The sequence below is a fragment of the Capricornis sumatraensis genome, chromosome 15 (genome assembly GCF_032405125.1).
Source record: "Capricornis sumatraensis isolate serow.1 chromosome 15, serow.2, whole genome shotgun sequence".
Classification (NCBI taxonomy): domain Eukaryota; kingdom Metazoa; phylum Chordata; class Mammalia; order Artiodactyla; family Bovidae; genus Capricornis; species Capricornis sumatraensis.
Genome location: NC_091083.1, coordinates 10,438,236 through 10,457,254, shown reverse-complemented (window position 1 = coordinate 10,457,254; position 19,019 = coordinate 10,438,236). Strand labels below are relative to the sequence as shown.

The following is a 19,019-nucleotide window of genomic DNA, read 5'->3' as shown; positions in this document are numbered from 1 at the left end:
GGAAAGAGCTTCCATTTTCCACGCTAAGTGAAGTAAAAGTGAAAGTGTTAGTTGCTCAGTCGTGTCTGACTTTTTGCGACCCCATGGACTATAGCCTGCCAGATTCCTCTGTCCAGGGGATTCTCCAGGCCAGAATACTGGAGTGGGTAGCCTTTCCCTTCTCCAGGGGATCTTCCCAACCCAGGGATCGAACCCAGGTCTCCCGCATTGTGGGCGGATTCTTTACCAGCTGAGCCACCAGCCCATGTAGGAAGCCCATGCTAAATCCTTAACAAAAACACCTTAGACATGGCTCCATAACCTACCATTCTTATCCCTCTGGCTCATCACTCTAAACATCGCAGTTTTCAGAAACCACCACGCTCTTGCCTGGTTTCTTGCCTCTGCCCATGGTGTTTCCTTATTCTGAATGCATCCACCTGCTCTCCTTCTAACATTCCTCCCTTGGATCCAGCAGGTACCACCCCGTTTCCTGCCTCTATTTTCCCAGAAGACTTCCTACTTATCCTTTACAGAACACTTATCAGAGGGGGTGATTGCTGTATGTTCGTGTCTCTCCTCGTCACTAAAACGAGCCTCTCATGTGACTCATCTTCACACACTCTGCTTGAATACCTGTCCTGAGATACTCACCATCTCGAAGGCGGTGCATTCCATTGCAACCAACTCTCTTGGCAAAAGTGGTTTTCCTATTATTAGGAACCAAATCTTCCCTGATATATGAACCTACTGACCCCAGCAGTTCAGTTGCCTAAAATTCTTTCAAATCGGAATATTCTCTTCCCATAATTAGGAACAGATCTCAAATATAAATATCCTGAGAGTGGGCAATACATGTATAACTTATACTAAAGTATAAATGATAAGAGCTTTTCCATAAAACAAGACCTTACTAAGAGAACCTAAGGGTAGGATTAGGAATATAAGGACATGAAAAATTTGATATAGTAGAGCACTGGACTAGGAAATGAAAGATGGGCCCAATTTGACTTGTTATTTCTGAGTTTCCTCATCTGGAAAAGGAATCACTTACAGGATGAAGAATTCTATTTATTACTGTAATTGCAAAATTTTGTGTGGAAGTGGCCCATTCACCTGGGCTTGTCTTAAGCCTTTGATTTGGCTTGGCTTTCTCAGAGCTTTCTTAGCTCTGGATGGGCAAAAATTTGCATGTCTGTCAATGAGCTTCGGTCTCCTGGGGACTGGGTTGATGTTCTTGGTGCCAAAGATGCTGACTCATACCACTCACCATTAAATCAATCAATGAGTCTTTTATTCCCGCCTGTTTTGAGCCTTCCTCTCCCCTGCCTTGAAACCCCGTTTTACCATGGCTATTTATGGAATTTGTATCATAAATATTTGCAGGTAACACATTTACTGCAGGTAACACATTTTATTATGATTTTATTATATAATCTCTTTTCCTGGAGTTTTGCAAGTAAAGACTACATAAGAACCAACTCTTTATTTGTCCTAAGTTCCACCCTACAGAACCAGGCCAATATTATAATTGCTTGATGCATAAGACTCAGTGACTCAATAAATACTTTACAAAAATAATGTATTTTTTCCTTTCTTAAAACATAAAAAATTAGGATTTTCTAGATGAGTTCCCTTCCTCATTTTTATATTTATTTACTGGAAATATATTGGCGGAGAAAAAAATTGTTAAGATGGTATGAAAATAAAATAGATGAAATGAAGTTCATGTTCTTTTTCCATTTATTTTGCACTTTTCTTTGGAAAAGTGCTACTCCTTGTTTTTAACTCTGATCTTCCTGTGGCCTTCTGAACCTATTAAGGCATGAACAGAAATTCTACCATTCTGGGGTCTTTTAGTAGAATTACAGCATTGTGCTAATATCATCCTTTATTTTAAAGCTTATTTAAAACTAGGCCTCAGATTTGCTCTGAAAATATCCATCTGCTCCCCCTCTACCCCCTACCAGTCTGAGGGAAGGGCATTTTGGCAGCTGAGACTTAAGCAAGGTACCTCACTGGCTAACTCACCTTTGGTTTCAGGTTTTCTTATGCTGATATCCTTCTATTGCATTTCTCATTTTAAAAGAATTCCTGGAAAATTCCCTTTCTCTTCCACCTCCCTAAGCCTCTTTCTGAACTCTCACGGAAGTGATTAAATAATTTCGGGATGACAACTCCAGAGAAAAGGTTATGCATAAATCACATTCATATTAAATAAGTTATACATAAAACTGCTTATCACGTTTACAATTTCAGTCTCTGCCCCATTGCTTCTCTCGGAACCACTGAATCCGAGGTGAGTTGAATTCGACCCACCACGACTTCCAGGTTCTTCTTCCGGCTTCTTTCTTCACATCCTCCTGAGAACGTCCCTTCCTCGGAAGAGATCCAAGGGGACCGTTGACATTGAAGATGGCAACGGTGGCTTCATATGGCAGTTGCGAGGGCCTGGCGCCAAGCCCTCGTGTGACTTACGACAAATGCTCGCGTGGTATATACACCTGTACATGTTAAGCTGGCGAGAGCGGCTCTCCGCCGGGCTGCGATCAGCGCCGGGCGTTTGTGTCGGGAACACCGGAGGCGGCGTCTCTTTAATACTCCCTAGCCTCTTGAAACTGCTTGACGTAATCTTCGTCGGAGGGGCTCTCCGTGCACTTCTGTCCGTTGTTGGGAGGCCGAGCCTCGTTATACCTGCTCCAGTCGCCCTTGCAGATGATCCAGGGCAGGATGTCCACTTTGTAGTGAAGCTCCGCTGAGAACTCGGTGCTGATGAGGTTGGGCGTCCCCGCCCCTTTGCCCCTGGTGATAAGCTGCATGTTGTCGCCGTAGCAACAGTGCTGGGCAGCCAGCGTGGTGCTCTCCAGGGACAACATGGAGCGAATGCAATACCGGGCTGTGGGTTTATAGATCTCCAGCTTCTCCTTGGGCCCGCTGGCGTCCTTCCAGCGGAAGTCCTTGCGCTTGACGCGGTCGAAAATGTCAGCTGTGCTGTAGGCCACCTCGGTGGGGTAGGAGCAGGGGCAGCTGGGCAGGTCGTTGATCACCTTGTGCATGTATTTCTTTAGGAACTCGCTTTTGCAACTCATCCAGCGCTCACAGCTGTCCGTGTCTGAAAAAGGCCACAGAGAAACTTCTCATCAGGTGCAAAACTGGGAGCAGGATGACGTTAAAGTCAACCTCTCCATTCCCGGGGGGCAGCCCCTGGTGTGGCGAACACACTCACTGTCCTTGAACTTGGGAATTTCTTTGTCCACAAAGTTCTCTGCACCACCAATTCCTTAGTTTATATTATGAAAAAATTTTCAGATACATAAGAGAGAAAATATACAATGACTGCCTAGATGCCATTACCTAGACTCAATCATCATTATATTACCCTCATTAAAATTTTCTTTTGGAAACATATAATATTATTATTCCCAAACTAGTCAATGCTAAAGGAAACCAACCCTGAATATTCATCGGAAGGACTGATGCTGAAGCTCCAATACTTTGGCTACCTGATGCGAAGAAACAACTCATTGGAAAAGCCCCTGATGCCGGGAAAGATTGAGGGCAGGAGGAGAAGGGGGTGACAGAGGATGAGATGGTTAGACAAAATCACTGACTCAATGGAAATTCCAGGAGATGGTGGAGGACAGAGGAGCCTGGCCTGCTGCAGACCATGGGGTCCCAAGAGTCGGACATGGTTTAGTGACTGAACAATAACAAGTTTTAGTAGGCATCTACAAAAAAAGGTGTATTTTCTATGGTTTCCTGAATAACCATAAGCCCATTATCTATCACTCATAACTAAATGAACAATAATTCAGAGATCCATTTTGAATCTTCTCTTTAAATAAGCAATGAGTGATAGAAAGTACCTCAAAGTAATATTTGTAAGACTAAGTTTTATTCTACCACTCACTGACTTGGAGATCAGTCCTGGGATTTCTTTGGAAGGAATTATGCTAAAGCTGAAACTCCAGTACTTTGGCCACCTCATGCAGAGTTGACTCACTGGAAAAGACCCTGATGCTGGGAGGGATTGGGGGCGGGAGGAGAAGGGGACGACCGAGGATGAGATGGCTGGATGGCATCACTGACTCGATGGATGTGAGTCTGAGTGAACTCCGGGAGTTGGTGATGGACAGGGAGGCCTGGCATGCTGCAATTCATGGGGTCGCAAAGAGTTGTACACGACTGAGTGACTAAACTGAACTGAACCTCTTAAATGTAGGCAGGAAACAGTAACAATCATTATATGCAAATCTCCATGAAAGATGCCTTAAAGAAGAGGCTGGTGGACCCTGGTTTTAGAGAATTCAACATTTGGCCCAAGGCCACTGACCTGTAGGCTTATAGCCAGAACTTGTCATCAGAGGTGTGTCATGTTTGGCCGTTACAGTATTTAAAAATAATGAATTAATTGCCAATATTTAAGAATTAGTTGATTCTATTTATTCCTGTAGATTCCCTGTTCCATTTGAAAAAACAAAAGATATACTGATGCTGATCATACATTGTTCCCGTGGGAACAAGTGGCCCTGTGAATAGGGGACAAGTGGCTACTTCTTGGTCAAGGCAGGAGGTCCCCGGTTTGTCACCTTCCCTGCCTGATCCTGTCCCTGTGGGTGTTCGGTCTGGGTCATTCAGTCGTCAGAGTTTAGGGCTTCTGGGCTGGTTAATGTGTCAGTCTGTGTTTTCCCAAACCCTGAGACAAAGATGCAATGGAGACAGTTCTTTGGGAGGTGATTCTGGGAAACACCAGCACAGAAGGGAGGCAGGACAGGGAAGGAGGGGGGCAGTGTGGAGTGTGGATCAGACACGTAACCACTGGAGAGACTGGAGCATCTTTTCCCAGGACCTGGGAAACCCATTCAGAGTCAGGGTGGACCTTTACGCAAGGTCCGTGATCCTGCAAAACAGCCAAGGTTAAGAAATCTCCCCACTTTTGCATATTTTGGAAAACCACTTACTGTAAGAACCCTCTTCCCCACAGAACATGTAAGTCTCACCGCTGCCCCTGTGTTTTCCTATGACAAAAACAGACACAGGGACTTCCCTGGTGGTCCAGTGGTTAAGACTTGGCACTCCCAAAGCAGGGGACCCAGGTTTGAGCCCCGGTCAGGGTACAAGACCCTGCATGCCATGATTAAACATCCCACATGCTGCAACCAAGACCCCGTGCAGCCAAATAGAAACAAAACAAAACAAAACCCAGACGTAGATGCTCCGGATTCCCTTTCTTTGCCTGATAAATGATTAACTAAACTGCTCATCCCCACCAATCAATTAGAGCAAAATGTATCTCAAATAAACTTTAGTGAATATACTCTCCTTCTTTCAAGTCCCTGAACTTGGGCCTGCCCTCAGCCTGGGCCAGAATACAGCCTTTCCTTAGGGGTGCCTCCCAAAAATAGGTTGGTCTCCCAGTAGAACATTCTCTCATGTCCTGTGTGATTCTGACACTCTTCCATCTCATGTCCCCTCACAGGATTCTTCCAGCTTTATTTACTCCTCTATCAAAGAAAACTCTTTAGCCCTAACCCTTGAGAGGCTTGCAGGCCTCTAAATCCAGTGTTCTCTCTATCGCGAACAGGCCCCTTGCCCTTTGCACTAAATAATCCTTGGAATACAGTCTTTGAAGAGAGGTATTTTTATTTGGCAGGGGCCTGAGTATCAGTCATTGACTGGGGGCTGCTCCTGGACTTCTGGATGACTGTGCATTTATGGGCTGGTGGGCTCTGGGGGCTAGAACAGGCCCACGGCAGAGACCCCCAGAGGCTGCTGGGAGGTAAGGATGTGGCATGGGCAGGTTTCCTGCAGCGTCTGGCTCAGGAAGCTGCACTGGGTTGGATGATCCGTATCTCAGGAAACCCTCCATGGTGGAATGCAGGGGTGTGTGGTGGGGAGCAAAAGCAAAAATATCCCACTGGTGTTAAAAAATGTCATTTTCTATCAGGGCAAGTCAGGGGGTGCATCCAGGGGTGAGCAGCCCTGGGCTGGCCCGGAGGCTTGGAGGGGTGGCCACAGCTGTCTCGCTCAGAGCTCCTGCAAGAAGGCCTCAGGGGTGCTTTGCTGCCTGGTGCCGTGCACCTGCCCTGGGGTTCACATCCAGCTTGTGCTCCCTTGAGGCTGCTCGTGGTCAGTCAGGGTGCTGCATGAGGGGGGACTCCTGGGTGAGGCAGCCTTTGCTGGCTTCCTCATGGGTGTAGGTGAGACTTTCTCCAGCTTCTTGGAGGCCCTTGCCCCCGGTCCTCTCTCCTTCCTTCCCTCCCTTGGCAGGGGTCAGGCCTGCCCCTCCGTCTGAAAGCTCTCCCCGCCTCCTCTTGCTCCCACGCCTTTGTCCCTCGCAGGCGGGGGGATCCCCCAGGGAGGGTTTTGAGTGTCCAATCCCATCTCAGAGGGCTGGACTGGACCCAGACTTCGTCCAAGAGCAGAGAGGAAGGCAATCCCATCTCAGAGGGCTGGACTGGACCCAGACTTCGTCCAAGAGCAGAGAGGAAGGCAATCCCATCTCAGAGGGCTGGACTGGACCCAGACTTCGTCCAAGAGCAGAGAGGAAGGCCAGCCAGGTTGGCGGTAACTGTGCAGCCCATGGTTAAGCAGAGAGAGTCTGAGGCAGGGAACACGTTGTTTCCCCGGAGCAGAGGATGTACAGAAGGGAGATCACTGGTGTCAGGACCTGGGGGTCTTCAGTGTGGTTTAGGCCCATTCAGAGGGCACTAGGGAAGCACGGATGGTTTTTGAGCGACAGCAAGCTCTTCAAAGCCAATTGTAAGAGTCCCAGCGAGATGCTTGGCAGGTATGGAGGGTGGGATCAGGAATAGTCAGGAAGGTGGGGCTGCCAGGCCTTGGAGGGCTTGAGGGGAGGGAGGGAGGTGTCAGAAGTGACTCCCTACCACTGTTCTGGGTCCTGGGAGGCTGGTGGTGTCAAGAGTGAAAATCGAGCGGTCAGGATTGGGAGCCAGCTTGCAGCTTGAGGGAAATGAGGAAGAGAGATCTGGGGCACCTCTCAGGAGCGTGGGAAAGGCCTGGCCTCAGATGGCATGTGTGGGCGCATGTGTCAGACTGCCTGGGTCAAATCCCGGCTCAAGTACTTAGTAGCTCCATGACCTTGTGCAAGGCATGCTACTTCGGTGGGCTTCAGTTTTCCCATCTCTAAATAAAATGCTGGGGATAAAAACAGCACCCATCTCAAGAAAGTCCCAGGAGGGTTAAACCAGAAGGCAAGCAGACCATACACAGAACAGGGTGGGGAACACCACCTGCAGGAAGGTGCCAGACTCTGGGATTCCACCCCGGCGAGCGTGCGCTGCTGCAAGGAACGGAAGTGTTTCCTGGGAAGCGCAGGTCTGCAGAGCCAGTGGGGGTCCTCCTCAGAGGGCAGGGTTTTCAGAAACAAGATTCACAGAGGCTCCAGAAAACAGCTTTGCACTTTCCCTCCAGGGCATAAGGGCATCAAAAGTCAAGTACATACAGGACTTGCATCCATTGACTTATTATTATTTTTTTTGATCAGACTTACACGGAGTATTCAATGTGAGTGTTTTCAGTGCTTTATGAGTGTCAACTCATTCAACTCTACAATAGATCTGGGAGGTAGGCAACATTAAAGTATGAAAGTGTTAGCCGCTTAGTTATGTCCAACTCTTTGCAACCCTATGGACTGTAGCCCACCAGGCTCCTCTGTCCATGGAATGCTCCAGGCAAGAATACTGGAGTGGGTTGCCATGCCCTCCTCCAGGGGATCTTACTGGCCCAGGGATCAAGCCCAGGTTTCCTGCATTGCAGGCAGACTCTTTACCATCTGAGCCACCAGGGAAGGCCATACACCATTACCTTAGACCATTTTTCAGATCAGAAAACTGAGGCAGGAGTCGGTTAAGACATTTGACCTTATGCTAGTCAAGCTTTTCTCACCCCTGCTGGGCATATTCCATTTGTCCTTCTGTCTCATCTCCCTTTTCCTTGCCCTGGAAGGCTGCCCTGCGTGGGTCTGATTTGTGGACTCCCTGAGCCCTAGTTTCTAACTGGGGTACGCCGATGGAAGGACCAGGTCGAGTGGCAGAAGGAAGAAGGGGCGAGGTAAGGGTGCTGTCCTTGAGGCTCCTCCCTCCCTGTTAACACGTTGGCTACATCCTTCTGGGAGTCAGGAGTGTGTCCACTCCACCCAGTGGTTCTGGGACCCTTCCCCCAGTCCCTTTAGTCCAGCGGGTGGTGCGGGCTCCCCACTGTTGCCCGTCCCAGAGTGCTGTACAAGCCCTTCTTGGTTTCCATCCACCTGCTCACACCTTTGCCAAAAGATCCTCATCAAATGCTCCTCTGTCACCTGATTTGAGTGTGAACCGTGTCTGTTCCTGCCCGGAACCTGCCTGACATGCCATCCCTTCTCATCCGGTGTGTCCTGAGCTGCCCGGGGGAGGGGGGGTGCACCTGGTCCCATCCCCTGTGAAAGGGCAAAGCAGCTGCCTGCCTGTGGGGCAGGAAACAGGGGAAGACAGAGTTGCTCTCTGCCCCAAAAGCCTGCCTTGCGGCTTTACTATTTTACGCAAAACTCCCACAACCTTTAAATTTTGGGGATTAAACGCACTGTGTTTGCAGAAGGCTTCTGCTAGTGGTAGCTGGGTGTACATGAAGGACTGTGATGAAAGTCCTGGGCAACAGAATTTCCAAACTGATTCCAGCTTGGCTGAGGAGAGCAGAAGTGGGTGCAAATGAGAAATGGGGCAGAAGGAATCTTACCTTTCTGCAATATAAAATCACATCCAGAAGCACATGCAGCTATTTTTCCCCTTGCTGAGCAGACACTTTTAACTCTGTTTGGCCCATGTTGATTGTACTTGCTCTGGCACTTTCTACCAGGGGAGTAGCAGGGTGTTACAAAGGTCTACAGAAAACTCACGTGGCGGGGGGTGGGGGCGGGATTGGGATGGGGAAGGCAAAACGTTGAGGAAGTGCCCTTTCTCTTCCTTCTTCCCCGTGACCCTCTGCTGGGAAACTGACATCATCACTTCTTTATTTCGTTGGGGACACTTGGTGAGGGCTGCGGGAAGAGATTCCATGAGGCCTGAGGCCCCATGATGGGTGAGCCCCACAGCAGGGGCAGGGCGGTCCCACCCGCGTGCCGGGGCGGGTGCAGCAAGGCTGCTGGTCTCCGTCTGTCACTGCAGGAGGCTCCCTTTTGCTTGGTGTTTATTTGGCAAGCAAGAAAAAGGCCGACAGCACTGGACCCCTTAAGAGGAAGACACAATGCTTAAATGGGTCCAAGGATGGCATGGCAAAGGCTAAAGGAATCTCTAAGACACTAAATCAATATTTGGATGAAAAATGAAAAGGAAACTCTTCATACCGACTTCGAACAGTTTGGTGGCATTAAACTCTTCACTTCCCGCAAGCAGACTCACTTCGGTGGCAGCTGTCCTGAAGGTGTCTTCAATTCCTAGACACAGACAGGAGCTCTTTTTTCTCTAGTTATATGGAAAAAGTCACCCCCCTGCCCCCGCCCCAGCCCCACTGGCAAATAAAAAGCAAATACACACGAACAAAGCCTTTTTTGTACTCATTACTACTCATGGGCAGAAACTTGCCAACAGAGGAAACAGTAAAAAGCAGGTATAGAGCATAAAATATATTAAAACCCCAGATACCATTTGCGGCATGAAATCAGATCCAAATGTGCCTGAATGTCCTAAGGAGCTCATTCCCTGGTCCCAGGAGTGGGGTTTTGGGTGGTGCTAGACACACGTCAGGATGTGTGTTTGTCTGGAGGTGTCAGGCTGGCAAAGTGAGCCAGAGACTGGAGAGTGTGTTGTTGGTGTTGTGTGTTGTTGTTTAGTCACTAACTTGTGTGTGACTCTTTTGAAGCCCCATGGATTGTAGCCTGCCAAACTCCTCTCCCCATGGGATTTCCCAAGCAACAACACTGGAGCGGATTGCCATTTCCTTCCCCAGGGAATCTTCTCGACCTAGGAATCAAACCCACGTCCCCTGCATTGGCAGGCAAATTCTTATCCACTGTGCCACCAGGGAAGTCCAGTGTTAACAACTTGTCTAGTGGTTAACACTGGTCTTAAGGACTGACTCACTGGGGTTCAAGTGAGCGACTTGGGTAAGCCCAAGGACCTCTGGGTGATTCAGTTTTCACATCCATAAATAGGGAGAACCAACAACCCTCCTCAGAGCCTTGGATGAATTAAATGAGTTATACATAAAGAAAGCACTTAGCGTAAGAAGCAGTAAGTATGGGCTGACATTTTCTCCTTGAATATTTATCTAGCTCATTCTGAGGTAAAAGACCCATTTCTTGTATGTTGGGACTTTCAGCACCGCTGATGATACTGCAAAAAGAATAAACTGGGGGAGGGATGGATTGGGAGTTTGGGATTAACAGATGTAAACGATTATATATAGAATGGACAAACAACTAGGTTCTACTGTATAGCACAGGGAACTATATCCAGTACCCTATGATTAAACCGTAAAGGAAAATAATATGAAAAAGAATGTAGTATAAATATGTATATATATGTATGTATAACTGAATCACTTTGCCATACAACATTGTAATTCAACTATACTTGAATAAAATAAATATTAAAAAGTTAAAAACAAAAAAATTCAGTGTTAAAAAAAGAATATGCTGGGTTTGTCATTACTTGCTCTGAGCAACGGAACCTACTTTGCCTCACGTTTCCAGGCTCCCTGCCCTACTCAAATGACCATCCGCACCCAGGCTTCCTTTGCAAACGGGAATCCCATGCAAGTGGAAGCAGTCAGGAGAGGAAGGAACAGAGGAATGTGGCCTATTTGTTGGAGAACTTTGGCTGTCCTGCTAGGTGTGAGTTGATTTCGTTTAAGGGGCTCTCTCTGATTTTATGTGAAGCCCTTCGAGCTTATTTGTATGGTCGGCCTAAGGGACAGATTTTTACAGTGTCATCACCACCAGATCAGGGAGACTGCCTGGCCCTTAAGTCTTTCCAGTGAGGCTGAGAAGACATCAGGAAAGGAAAGAGATGGTGCAAAAGAAGATCCTTCATGTTCAAAGGAGCCCTGCAAAGCTGGGGGAGTCAGGAACAGAAAGGCAGAAAGGATGGAAGCCAGGTCAGACGAGAAGGAAATGTATGAACAGGGCTGCTGGCCATGCTGCTTTCAGCAGTGAGAGAAAACATTCAAAATGGGAGGAGAGATGATACCTGCTATCAAGTTATCTAGGCCCACCGTTTTGTGTCTGCATGCCAACTCTGGAGGAGAAAGCAACAGGCAAGCTGCCAAGCCCTGACATGAAATGCTGTCTGTATTCACGTGTGCCTGAGCCCAGTACCCTTCACCCTGGTGGTGGTGGAAGAATTTAATCGTTAAGAACATGGATTCTCGAATCAGACTGCCTAGATTCAAATCCCAGCTGGACCACTTGCTTCTGCTGCGACTCAGGACAAATTAGCCCATGCGTCCCAGTTTCCACAGCTGCCAAATGAACACCATCATCAGTACTTAGTTCGTGACATTATTGTTGGGATTAGACGAAATAACACATGCAAAGACCTTAGAAGTTTGCTTGATACTCAGAAAGTTCTACTCTTCATGACCTTCCGTATTATCTTTTTTCTTCTCCATCTTCCCAATCTTTACCTTCATTTTCTTTCGCTTCATCTTGTCTTCGTCTTCTTTCCCTCTCCCTCTCCTCTTCACTTTCTTCCCGCCTTCCTCCTCTTCTCCCTTCTCGTTATTTGTCGGTTTATTTCTACCCATCCCACCAGACTTCTAACTCTGTTTCATTGTGATGAGTATGGGAAAGATCAGGACAAACCTCTCGATGGAAATTGATCAAGCACTTCCGGAAATCCATCCGCGCGGCTGACGGGTCCGGAACTGCCTTTTCTCGCGCATCAGCCCCGTCTTCTGCGCATGCCCGTCTGTCACCACACGCATGCCCAATCTGATCGTCTCTCTCCGCAGAAAACCCTTTGCTCCTCCACATTTTTCTTGTAAATCTCAGCCTTGTGGTTTGAGAACAAAGTTTCTAGGGGTAGAAAAAGGAAGTCTGGGGTGTGGGGAGTCAAATGTTCTGTTTCTGAAATTTCTTTCAGAGGAAACCTTTCGGAAAGTGTGATTTCTTGGAAGAGCCTGAGGTAGTATTTTAGGCTGGTTTTCTACCTGTCTGTAGGGAACATGGTAGGTGGAAAACCGCAGACCAGGAGTTGATAAACTCTTAGGTAAAGTGTCAGAAAGTAAATATTTTAGGCTTTGTTGGCCCACTCCAGTACTCTTGCCTGGAAAATCCCATGGATGGAGGAGCCTGGTAGGCTGCAGTCCATGGGGTCGCTAAGAGCCGGACACGACTGAGCAACTTCACTTTCACTTTTTACTTCCATGCATTGGAGAAGGAAATGGCAACCCACTCCAGTGTTCTTGCCTGGAGAATCCCAGGGACGGGGGAGCCTGGTGGGCTGCTGTCTTTGGGGTCACCCAGAGTCGGACACGACTGAAGAGACTTAGCAGCAGCAGCAGCAGGCTACATATGGTCTTTTAAAAATTGAAGTATAGTTGATTTACAATGTTGCGTTAGTTTCAGGTGTACAGTGAAGTGATATATATATGTATATAAAATGATAAGAATATATATTTGGTATCATATGTATATCATATTCTTTTTCATATTCTTTTCCATTATAGGTTATTACAAAATATAATAGTATAATCCCCTGTGCTATACAGTAGGTCCTTGTGGTTTATTTTATATCTAGTAGGATATATCTGTTAATCCTGAACTCCTGATTTACCCCTTCCTCACTCGTTTCCCTCTTGGCAACCGTAAGTTTGTTTTCTATGTCCATGCATCTATTTACATTTTGTAAATAAATTCATTTCACGTTCAGACTTGGTTGCATATCCTTCCTCCTCTTCCTCTCTCTTCACAGCCCTTTAAAAACGTGTGGGCCATCCAGAAACAAGACTAGACAGCGGTTTGGCAATACTACTACAGTCACAATTATTTTCTACTCCAATATGGCCTCTCACTAAGTTTGCAACTATTAGTTAAGTTTTAAAAAACATGGACAATGCAGTTTAAAGCAATAATTAAATGCCAAGGTGCCCCAATTTGCTCCCTCTGGAACTTTCAGCAACTCTCAGGCTAATGCACGGTTTTTCTTTGGATGGCCGTTAAGCCTCTGATCCTGGCTTCCTTATTAGCCCATGAACATCCATCTTCATGTGTCTCTTTAAGGTACAACCAATTCCACATCAAAGGACCAAGTTAACCAGAATCACGCCTTAAATTAAGTACATGGGAGCATTGTCTTCTAGGTCATGTTTACTGCAATTGCATATCAGGCTCAGAAAATCCATCTTTTTATCCTCTAAGCTCATTGTCTCTTGTCCCAGTCTGGTCAGAATTCTCATTAGGAAAATGGTTGTCTTGTAAACAGTCAATTTCTATAAGTTTTTAAATAGAAGCTACAACCTTATCCAGACTCACAGAGACAAAGAACAAACTAGTGGTGAGCAGTGGGGAGGGTGAGGAGGGGCGCCATAGGGCTGGGATGTTGGTGGGGTGTACAAACTCTCGGGCGTAAGATAAGCTACAGAGATGTATTATACAGCACGTGGAATATAGCCAATATTTTGTTATAACTGTAAATGGAGTATAACACTTGGAAATTGTATAACAAAATAGAAAATAGAACAAAAAGGAAACGCTTCTCCGGGAACGTAGAGCCACACCCCTGAGCGCACCCACCTGGGCAGTTGGGACGGTCACACGTCCTCGATTCGGTGGCGGTACACGCGTAGCCACAAGACCTGGTCCGTTTCTGGTTGCCATTCCCACAGGTGACACTGCAAACAGACCAGAGGCTCCAGTCGCCCTCACCATCTGTGGAATCTGGAAGGGAACAGGGAGATGGTCACCAGCCTTGCCCAAAGAACCCTCACAGCCCCCATCCGGCTGCCTGCCAACTGCCCACTTGCAGCATCCCCACTGTTGGAGGGGACCAGGTGCCAGCCAGAGGCGAAAAGTTATGGCCCCAGTGCTCATTTCAGGGATTAGCTTCATGATGCAGGGCCTCTCTCTGAGGTTCTGACCCCTGGAAGATGCCTGCGTGTGTGCATGCTCAGTCAAATCTGACTCTTTGAGACCCTGTAGCCCGCCAGGTTCCTCTGTCCATGGGAAGAATACTGGAGTGGGTTGCCGTGCCCTCCTCCAAGGGATCTTCCTGACCCAGGGACCAAATCCAAGTCTCCCGTGGCTCCCGCACTGCATGCAGATGCTTTACCACTGAGCCCCTGGGGAAGCCCAGAAGATGTCTGAAAGTGAAAGTCGCTCAGGTGTGTCTGACTCTTTGCCACCCCATGGACTATACAGTCCATGGAACGCTCCAGGCCAGAGTACTGGGGTGGGTAGCCTTTCCCTTCTCCAGGCGATCTTTCCAATCCAGGGATCAAACCCAGGTCTCCCGCATTGGGAGATTCTTTACCGTTGAGCCACCAGGGAAACCCAGAAGATGCCTAGATGTAAGTGCTTATTGAAAATGTAATGGACAGGTTCCTCTGTCCATGGGGATACTGGAGCAGGTTGCCATGCTCCCCTCCAGGGGAACTTCCCAACCCAGGGATCAAACCCAGGTCTCCCTCATTGCAGGCAGATTTTTACCAGCTAAGCCACCAGGGAAGCCCAGATAACTGATACATAACAGTAGAGCTAGATGGTTCTTTGAGGTCATCACTCAACATCCATCCAACAAATACTCTATTATGTGCCAGGCCCAATTCTGGGTATATGAGATATATCATTAAATAAAACTTGCAAGGATCTCTGCCCTGTGGTACTAATAGTTTTGTGAGAAGAGTCAGATGATAATCAAAAAACACACACAAAAATGACTAAATTATACAGTGTATCAGAAATCAGTGAGGGGTAAGGAAAAGGAGAAAGGAACCAGACTGGGGGCTTTGAGGGCCACGAGAGAGGTTGGTATATTATCTAGACTAACTTGCTCTTTTTATTTTTTAATTAAAAAAAAATTAGAAAAAATTTTTTTGGCCACACTGCTCGGCATGTGGGATCTTAGTTCCCTGAGCAGGCATCAAATCCACACTCCCTGCCTTGGAAGCCTGGAGTCTTAACCACTGGACCACCAGGGAATTCACCTGATTTCCTCTTTTTAAGAGTAAGGAAACTAAGTCCTGGAGTGCTTGGGTGACCCACTCAAGGGGAAGGGGAAGAGAAAGGAAAGTGAGGGCCCTAGTGCTAAGTGCTTTTGCTCAAAAGCCTGACTCTGCAGCATCTCCCTCTGAACTACTTTTTCCCGCTTTATCCAAATCTTCCTCCAGCCTTGGGGCCTCTGCCAGTGCCAAGCATGCAGCCCCAGTCATTGGCCTCGCAGGGTAGGGTCCTGCTCCGCTCGGAACAGGTCTCGGTGATTGTCATTACGTAGGCCTGGCAAGAATGCAGTCCACACATGTTTCTACCTGAACTGTGGGACCCATGCCAGACTCCCAGGCTGTTGTTTACAGTGTGCTCACTCTCAGGCAAACCCAGGGCCACTGACTTTAGCCCATTGTTAAGAGTCGGTGGGGGCAGTCCTAATCCTTTCCCCTAACCCACGGTTGAGGGTCCAGCCACACCTCACCTGCCCCCGAGGGCCCCATCCCTTTCTCCTGACTCCCTCAAAGGGGTTTTTCCGAATTTTGATTTCCTTCTAAGACATGATTTTCCAACCACATGGCCAAGCAGATGTTTGAAACTCCTGCCTCGTGCAAGGGAGGCAGGTCTGCTTTCCCTCCCACCCTGGCTGCCTCCATCTCTCCATCTCCTCCTGAACATCAGTGCAGGGGAACCCGAGAGATCGCTGAGCAGGGGGCCGGGGCTGGCACCTCCCAGGCCTCTTGGTAACTCGCCAAGAACACAAAGGACGTGCCTGAAACAATCACATGCTCGCACTCCTGTCGGTGGCTGTATCCATGTGTTACATGCACGCAGGAACACACTCAGCACCTCCTGTGTGACTCTTCCTGGGGTCTGATTTGTTAAAAGGAACAACCACAAAAAGTCACCAGTCAAGATGATACTGTTTTCAGACTCATAAAAAGGGGTAATGGGTAAGTCAGAGAAAGCTTATTAATTCACAGAGGAAGAGTTGCTGTCCACTGTGGGGTGGGTCTCAGCCTAAGACACAATCCAGGTGGTTGATGCCAAGAGGTATCCCGCTTGGCTCAGCAGAACCAAAGGGGCCTCAACCACCCAGAATTCTCTGGCAGTACATCCTCCCTGGTATAATAAGAGGGAGAGCTAGCTTGGGGGAATATTGTCTCTGAATGTTGAGATTTTAGCATTAAACATACCATCTTGGAATCTCTGCCTGAGATAATTTCTTATGTTGGTTTTTTTTTTTTTAATCTAAATTATTGAATGTTAGTACTGTATCAAATTATGTGAAAGATGATTCCATAATTCTCTGGGTACCCACCCCCTTTCATACCCACCCCAGCCCTGGGCCACTGACTTGCTCTGCTGCTGCTGCTGCTAAGTCGCCTCAGTCGTGTGCGACTCTGTGTGAGCCCATAGACAGTAGCCCACCAGGCTCCCCCGTCCCTGGGATCCTCCAGGCAAGAACACTGGAGTGGGTTGCCATTTCCTTCTCCAACACGTGAAAGTGAAAAGTGAAAATGAAGCCGCTCAGTTGTGTCCGATTCCTAGTGACCCCATGGACTGCAGCCTACCAGGCTCCTCCATCCATGGGATTTGCCAGGCAAGAGTGCTGGAGTGGGCTGCCACTGCCTTCTCCGTGACTTGCTCTGGCCCCTGAAAAAACAGCAAACATGATGCAACACAGAGGCTAGAAAAGTGCCAGTGCCTCAGGGCTTGCCTTGTCCCTGGGGGAACTCTTCCACCGCCACGTGAAGAGCCTGGGTGAGCCTGGAAGGCATGGGGCCAGAGGGGGAGAGGCCCACCGGTCCCTGCACCCCAGCTGGCCAGCAGGGACCCCATCATTGGGAATGAGGCCATGCTGGAGCACACAGCCCCAGCCAAGTCAGCCCAGAGCAGAACAACGGTGCAGACAGCCTGTAGACTCTCTCAGAGACATTTGTGCTTTTAAGCCAGTAAGTTTTAGATTGCTGTTGTTTAGTCGCTCAGTCGTGTCCAACTCTTTTGTGACCCTATGGACTGTATCCTGCTGGGCTCCTCTGTCCACAGGATTTCCCAGGCTAGAATACTGGAGTCGATTGCCAATTTCTTCTCCAGGGGATCTTCCTGACCCAGGGATCGAACCTGCATCTCCTGCATTGCAGATGGATTTTTTTTTTTTTTCACTGTTGAGCGGTTTCTAAAGTAGCAAGAATGGGAACTTTCTTGGTAGTGCAGTGGTTAAGAATCCACCTGTCAATGCAGGGAATGTGGGTTTGATCCCTGGTCGGGGAACTAAGAACCCACATGCCACAGGGCAGCTAAGACCCAACACAGCCAAAAAATAAATATACTATTTTTAATTCTTAAAAGAAAACAATAAAAGCTGTCACAAATACACCAGAACAACCTTTCCTATGAATGCTCTCTGAATGGCTTGGAGACTCTGGAACCATGAAGGATTTATTACTTCAGCAAGTGGATTTCTCCATGGCTTAAAAAAAAAAAAAAAAAAAGCTACCAAAGCCATTTATTTTCCAAACACTTCTTTACACTGGGCCCCCAAAGTTAGACATGGAACATCGATATCCCCACATGGCTGATCATTCCTATTCGCCTAGCAAGGAAGTGAAACAAAAAGTAGGCATGTCAGTCCACTTGCCAGAAGTGTCTAGAGCACACAGCCCTGGAGGAGCATCCCAGCCAAGCCCCTCCTCCCAGGGATTTCTATTGTTTAATGTATTTGAAGGACAGAAAGGGAATTTCTGATGTAGGGAAGGCGACAAAGCTCTGAGGGCAGTCTTCCTTTCTGCTATAATAAAATAAGCCTATTTTCATTGGCTTACCTACCAGGGAGCATCGCTGAGAGCAGAAGATGAACTTGAGCAGCAGTAATTACAAAGACGGCAACAAAGACAGCAGAATAGTCCCTGTGAACGTTTATGTGAGGCTGTGGCAGCCCTGTCTGTGACATCAAAGAGCTGAGTGAGGGCAGAGAACAATCCACAGGGCAGCGGGCTGGGAACTGGGCTTCCAGGATGTCATTTGAAATTGTAAAGTGGTCATTATATACTTCCAGGGCACTCGAGTTCTGTGGTCCAGTTACAGTATTTGGGCAACTGAAGTGACTTGAGTCTTGGCTCAGCCACTGGCAATCCTAGCTAGATGATTGTGACTGCCAGTTATTGAAGCCCTGCCTTAACCAGCGGCTCTGTCTAAGCACCCTGATTGAACTGCTGTAATAACCCTGCAAGGTAGGTGGAAACACTCACCTTTTATGGATAAGGACACTGAGGCTCAGAGAGGTTAAGGTGCTTGATTAAGGTCACACAGCTCAAACTTGGTGGGCTGGGATGAGATCTGAGATCTGCCTGCTCTGGCCATATCCTGCTCTATATCCTGATATTCCAGCAGCTTTGATTCTGGCCCAAACAGCCCTTCCTTAAGATACCTATTGTGTGTGTGTGCTTAGTCACTCAGTCATGTCTGACTCACTCCTCTGTCCATGGAATTCACCAGGCAAGAATACTGGAGTGGGTAGCCATTCCTTTCTCCAGGGGATCTTCTCAAGCCAGGGATTAAGCCCAGGTCTTTGGCATTGCAGGTGGATTCTTTACCATCTGAGCCACCAGAGAAGACCAAGATACCCATTATGTGGCTATAATTCAACAAGACAAAGAAAAACCTTTCCAAAAAAATCACCATGAAATCTATTAAAACAGGACCACAATCTGTCAGAGAATTGCAAAGAATCAACTACCAGCCCAAATTACACGTCGCTGTGTTCATCTGATTGCATTATCAGGTTATTTAGAGCAATCTTGGGGATGGTATACTATTATTTGACAGAAAGATACTTATTTGGACCCTTTCTTTGCCCTGGGTGACAACTTAAGTATCTCAAACACACAGAGGCCAAAGGTGAGCT

At 47.7% G+C, this 19,019-nt stretch overlaps 1 protein-coding gene across 3 annotated transcripts in view; it reads right to left on the bottom strand.

Moving 5' to 3' along the window:
* Nucleotides 1-1,438: 1,438 nt before the first annotated feature.
* Nucleotides 1,439-19,019, bottom strand: part of ISM1 (isthmin 1) — a 90,227-nt gene continuing 72,646 nt past the window's right edge. For 2 of the 3 annotated variants that reach the window (XM_068987227.1, XM_068987225.1), the window contains exons 4-6: nt 13,706-13,849; nt 9,317-9,406; nt 1,439-3,091 (exon numbers count right to left, since the gene is read on the bottom strand). In XM_068987227.1, coding sequence (XP_068843328.1) covers nt 2,574-3,091; nt 9,317-9,406; nt 13,706-13,849 — 752 coding nt within the window. In that variant the 3' untranslated portion in view covers nt 1,439-2,573. The remainder of the gene's footprint in view (nt 3,092-9,316; nt 9,407-13,705; nt 13,850-19,019) is intronic. The other variant, XM_068987228.1, reaches the window with a different exon arrangement.